Genomic DNA, 6,000 nt, shown 5'->3' with positions numbered 1-6,000 from the left:
TGGCTGGGAATGTCCCTGGGGGTCACCTGGGCGTGCAGAGCTGCAGGGAGGGGACCCAAGTGCCTTTGTTGTGCATCTGGTTAGCCCAGACCCCCCCAGCTGGGAGGCAGCAGCACATGCAGGTGGGACAGAGCCGTTGTCATCCTTACAATGTGTCCCCCACCCCAACCTCAGCAGCAACTCCTGGGCAGACAACAAATGACACACCACGCTGCACTGACACATGTTTAATACTAAAAATTATTAAAACCAACTTAACATCCCGAATGCGGGTACTGCCCCAAGACAAGGGCTCCCAGCAGCCTGGCAGGGATGGCCCCAGCTGCTCAAGCTCTGCTCACCGTTGTGCCACCTGGTCTGGTGGCACCAAAACTGTCCCATGGCCGAGCCTGTGACACATCTGGCAGAATTGCAGGGCCTTCCAGGCTGGTGGTACCTTGGAAAGGGCCTCGGAAAGCAGCGCCGGGGCAGCGCCATAAGAAAACAAACATTGAAACACACCCGGCGTGGAGGAGAAGGCAAAGTCTCTGCAAAGCTGGCAGCCAGCACAGCTGTGGGCAAGGAATTCGGGCATGGGTGCTGTGCCAATGGCTCCGTGTGCCCCACAGCAGCCGTGGGCACCCCAAAGTCTCTGTGCCCGCTGCCCCGGGCCGGGCACTGCTCTGGCACAGGTTATCCAGCACAGCCCGTGTGTCCATCGCGCTGCCGAGGCTCTGACCCTGCTGCTGGCCCTGCCCGTGGGGCTGGTGGCTGGCACAGGGGTGGCTGAGCTTCCTGATGCAGACTCTGGGTCCGAGCCACCCACACAGGAAAGGAAAACGCTGGGCTCTGTCCTGCTGCTTCCTCTGCCACCTCTGACACGTCCCTCCCACAGCTACGGCGCCCCAGCGGGGACCAGGGGTGGCCCTGGGGCTGCTCCCACCCCGGCTCATGGGACTGGGACTTGACAGAGCTCCAGGGACTCTGGTTCAGGGGTTAATGCTCCCTCTTAGCTTCTGTATCTGGTGTGTCACTGGGGATGGGACACTTGGTGATGGGACAGCGTGGGGTGTGGAAGGCTTAGCAGCACCCCAACCCCAACTCCAAGCGCAAAATGACCCAGGGACGAGGCAATGGCTCCATCCATGGACCCTCTCAGCTAGGCAAGTAATGGGGCTGAGCATTTCTGTGGTTCTTTCTGACTCTGCAGCCATAGGCAGAAGCCAGATCCCACATGGAAAAGGGGCCTGGGGCAATGTGAGGACACACAGTACCCATGGGACAGCCGGTCCTGGGGTCCTTGGAGTATTTTGTTAGCCTCACACTGAGTCATAGGTCAAAAGCGTGCCTAAAAGGTAGCAGGGTAGGACTAAGGGGTTGGGGGGAGAAAGGAAGGGGCAAGTAACAGCTGGGGTGGGCAGGGGATCAGGACAAAGCATCTGTGGGGGTGTTCAAAGCCTCCCCCAGCAAAGCAGGCAGGGCACACACCTGAAAACTAACCTACACCGAAAAAATGAAACTCAACAAGCAAACCCCGCACCACAGAGAGGACAAAGCCCTCTGCAAGCAGCACTCCTGCATGGGGCAGCACACGGTGGGGAAGGGGATGGGGACCTGGGGCTGTCTGGCCATGCAGGACAAATAGGCTGGGGCAGGGGGAAACCTGCCCTTGAAATCCATGGCCTCTCCAAGGGATAAAGGCTGGACTAAACAATCCCAAAGTCTGTGCCGGCGTGTCCCCAATCTCTGCCCTACGCAGCCTACAAACCCAAAGAGCCACCAAGGTGTGACTCGAGCTCTCTGCACCCAAGCAAACCAAGCAAAAGGCTGGTGATCCAGCACGGGGCTCACCCAAAGCTTCCCTCGCCAGCGGGGCTCTCCAGCTCCGCGCTGGCACTGCCCAAAGGCTGGCGGGCCCCTCAAGGGCCCAGCCTCCACGTGAACCATCCACAGCAATGACCTTCCCAGCTGGTCTGCCCTCGGGGGGCCCTTCTCAGCACGGCCATTCTGGGGTGGGTTGAAGACGTGGCGTTTATTGTTCGTGGTGGGCTGGCGGCGGTGGCGGCGCGGCGAGGCGGCCGCTGGAGCCGGGCTCCCGCCGTCAGGGGCTGCGTGACTCGCTCAGGGGCCCTGGGCCCCGCTTGGCCTCCTCAGCCCTCCTGAGCCCACTTGAGGAAGGTGGGGATGTCCCGCACCGGCACGTTGCGGGTCAGCGCTTTGACTCGCAGGTTCCGGTCGTCCGTCAGCAAAACCACTTCCCTGAGCAAACGGATGGGATCGTCTGCAAGGAGACACACACACGGAGCACAGTGAAGCTCTGACCTGCCCCAGGCCTTCCACCCATCCCATGGTGTGCTCTCCTACCCTCCCTGCTCCCGGCTCTCAGCTCCCTGCTCCTTGCCAAGCTTCCTGGTGGGCCTCGGACACAGCTCTGCATCCCCACGGCCATCTGCTCCCCTCTCTGTGCTGCCCAGGGGTGATTTGTGATCATTGCCCACTGCCCACAGGGGTGGTGGACTGGCCACAGGCTGGGAAGAGGAGGTCCCTGCCTGACCCAGGCCAGGAAGACGGCCTGCGACCCTGGCTCCAGCAGGAAGCTGGTGCTATTATTCTGTTGATCTCATTATAAGATCTAAAGCCACCCCTTATTTTTTGTGGAGCTTTTTTGGAGTCGCCACTGACACCGAGGCGTTTCTGGCTGGGGCTCAGACAGACACTGGGAGTTGATGCCTGAGAAAGAACCGAAGGGATCTTGCCCCCAGATGGATGAGCTGCCCCGCACGCAAGGCGCCGGGCTGGGATGTGGGAGCCACGCTTACGTGTGTGCGAGGCAGGGGAAGCATATGGGGTATGTGTAAGCAGCTGGGTCCTGTGACCAGAGTACTGTTCCTATGAGCACAGGAAACACAGTGCCTCCGAGCCAGGACGGGAATGGAAAAAACAGAGTTTATGGGAGCCCAACATGGGCCCAGATTGGCTGCGCGGGGAGCAGCAGGACGAGGGGAAGGGGAGGGTGGCCAGGAACGCGGGCTATGGTCACGGTGTTGGGGTTGGGGATGGTGGGCAAACACCTGGCTGGAATTGGGAAGGGAATTGGGGGAAGGCAGGCCAGGGATTGAGAGCTGCCTCAAGTGGGAGCGGGAGGTTTTGCGCGGACACTTTAAGAAATGTGTAACAATAAACATCCTCTGCCCCGCACTGGTGACGCTCCTCCTTGTTACAAACCAGAGGCTGTCAGCTTGTCAGGCCCCATTCCCCATAATCCACATGATTTCAAAATTCAGCATCATTTGCACATAAACATTTGGTGACGGTTTCTCTGTGGATCTGACAAGTTAAGCTGCTAAGAATTCGTGCTGACAAATGCGGGTTGATTTCTTGGGCAGCTGCTGATGTGATTCCCATCCCTGCCGCCCTGGCAACAGCCTGGAGGCTGTCTGGTCCCAGCACACATGGCTGATGCCAACCAGGAATGCAGAGGAAAAAGAGTCCTGGACAGAAGGCATCAGAGGTCATGGGGAGGAGGCATTTTCTGGCCCTTTGTCACCACAAAAAATGGATCTGTGGATGTTTATGGTGTGTTTGTCACAGGCTGGGGCATCCCCAAGGTGCCATGAGGTGACATTTGGCAATGAGGTGGGAGGGCCACAGCCTGGGGCTGACCGGAGGCAGGAGGTGGCACCTTGGTGTTGAAAGAGGCAAAATGCAAGAGGGAACAGATCCAAGGGCCATGAAAGAGAAACGGGAGGAGTCTCTGGAATGCCACAGAGAAGGGACAAAGAGGATGTGAGGATGTCCCACCTTTGTTGGAGGGCATGAAATCCTTGGCCTTGTCATTGCAATAGTGGAGGCAGCAGGACAGAATCAGGTCGTCATTGTTTCCCTGGAAAAGAAAGGGCAAGGTTACCCTTGGCAGGGAAAACTTTGCACCCCCACCACCCCGACTTTGCACCGCCTCGAGACACCCCAACACAGCTCAGTGAGAGCAGGGCTGCCCCAGGCTGAGACACAAGGGCCTGCTCAGCCACCTGCAAAGTGGGGGCACAGAGCCACCCCCTGCCAGAGCTCACGGACCTCAGGGTCCCTGGTTTTCCCAGAGGAGGTGGTGGCAAAGAGCTCCTTGATGCCCCTTACCTGCTGGCCAGTGGTGTCCTCACTGCGGAAGGAGATGGACTCCAGCTCGTTGCCTCGGCTGGTCAGAGCCCTCAAACAGTTGTCCCTGCTCTCAAATCGCTCCTCCAGGAACTCGATGGACTTCCTGGCTCTCTCCTGCACTTGGCGGGCATAGCCTGCAGCCCGGTGCTCCATCTCTGGGCCCTTGGCCAGGCCATCCAGCTCGTTTATCACTTCAAACAGGAAGAGGAGGTACAGTTACTATGGGACAAGGTGCTCCCGTGACCTGCTGCTGGAGCACGCAAGTTGCCAAGGCCTTAGGGCCGGGGCACTGGGAGCTGGCTCAGGAAATCTGGGTTCAGCTGCTGCAGTGTCCCTGTGCTCTTGGACTTGGCTGCAGGTCTGGAAAAGCTTTGCTGCCTTCCACCTCTGTGGGTCACCTGGCTCGGCCCCGAGAGCACAGGCACCTCACCCCCGCAGTGTAACTGGAGAGGGCAACTGGCTCTGCCCTGCCAAACACTGGGGAGCATCACTGTGCCCCCCAGCCCACCCTGCTGTACCATGCCAACAGCACATCCGTGCCCGGGGGTGTCAGGAAACCCTGAACTCCTGCATCCTGCTCCTCTATCTCCGAGCACAGCGATGGCCCGTGGCACTGTGCCTCCTGCCCGTGTGGCACTGCCTGCCTCTGACTGCAGGGCTGCACATGGGAACAGGAAGCAGGCAGTTCCCACCCTGGCACTATTTCCCACACAAATCCCAGGCCTGTTTTCCCACTTGAAGCCACCACCCCGTGCTCCTGGCAGGGAACACACTCCTTTCAACACCTCACCCATCTGGCTTTGCGCATCTGTCCTGCCTCGAGACGAGCTTGGAATCCAGGTGGATTCCCAGCCTGTTCACCTTGACTGGGACCTCCTGAACTGCTGCCAAGTGGTTGGGAACTCCAGCTGCTCCATCCTGATGAGCCCAAAGGACCCCAGAGCTCCAGGAGGGACCAACCCTTGGGTTCAGGGGCTGCGTGTGCGAGCGACAACGCTCATGAGCACATCTGGACAAACCCTTGTATGCCTGGCCTCACAGCTGGCAGCAGGGCTGGGCACACAAATGTGCATCCAGATGTGCAAACAAGTGTCCCCTGGCTGTGCTGGTGTGCAGGGCTGCGTGTGCAGGGAGCTGGTGTGCATGTGTGTGTGAGGGAGCCTCCATGCACTCTGTGTGTGTGTGTATGTGTGTGTGTGTGTGCGTTTGAGCCATGGCTTCATTTCTGAAGATTGTTTCCGAGCTTGGAGCCAAGTCCTGAGTTCAAGTGGGAACTATGCATTCCTTGGGGGGTTCGGGGAGAGAGCTCGGGGTCTGAGGCCTCTCCCCAGTGCTGTGAATCACTGCCCGGGGAGCCTGCGTGATCGCTCTGTTCCATGGTGAGACTGGCACTCACTGTCTGGGCATTCCAATTAAATCTGTGTGGAGCTGCTTTGCTCTTCCCTGGCTGGAGATTCTTCTTGCTACCGACCTGATGCTGCCATTTCCACACAATGCACGGCTGGGCCCGGGGTGGGGGGAGCCGTGCAAGAACGGAACATCAAACAGGAAAAGCTGGTATTCCCTCCCGAAATCCGCCTTCCTGCTTCCAAGCTAAACAGGCTTCAAAGGGGAGGCTTGTTTGTGCTTCTGCACCAGGCCTGGCTTCTCCATGGCGGGGTCAGGCTCAAGGAGCACGGAGCAGGTTAAAGAGCAAGAGAAACAAACCCAACGAGAAGCCAAGCGCTTAACCCCTTGCTGCATCCCCGGGAAGAGCAGGGAGCAGTGCCGGGGGAAGGGCACTGGGCCTCTCCAGTCTGCCCATGGGACATGGCACCAAGGCCTCTGTCCCCAGCAGCCACAGGCCCAGGGGATGGCTTCCTCCTG

The 6,000-nt window shown here is 59.2% G+C and overlaps 1 protein-coding gene across 5 annotated transcripts in view; it reads right to left on the bottom strand.

Moving 5' to 3' along the window:
- Positions 1-211: 211 nt before the first annotated feature.
- SMG6 (SMG6 nonsense mediated mRNA decay factor) overlaps positions 212-6,000 on the bottom strand; it is a 106,474-nt gene continuing 100,685 nt past the window's right edge. For all 5 annotated transcript variants that reach the window (XM_050981975.1, XM_050981973.1, XM_050981974.1 and 2 more), the window contains exons 17-19: positions 4,114-4,325; positions 3,781-3,862; positions 212-2,260 (exon numbers count right to left, since the gene is read on the bottom strand). In XM_050981975.1, the coding sequence (XP_050837932.1) occupies positions 2,130-2,260; positions 3,781-3,862; positions 4,114-4,325 (425 nt within the window). In that variant the 3' untranslated portion in view covers positions 212-2,129. The remainder of the gene's footprint in view (positions 2,261-3,780; positions 3,863-4,113; positions 4,326-6,000) is intronic.

This window comes from Serinus canaria, chromosome 19 (assembly GCF_022539315.1).
Source record: "Serinus canaria isolate serCan28SL12 chromosome 19, serCan2020, whole genome shotgun sequence".
NCBI classification, from domain to species: Eukaryota; Metazoa; Chordata; class Aves; order Passeriformes; family Fringillidae; genus Serinus; species Serinus canaria.
The sequence above is the reverse complement of the archived record's forward strand: the minus strand, read 5'-3'. Positions and strand labels throughout refer to the sequence as shown.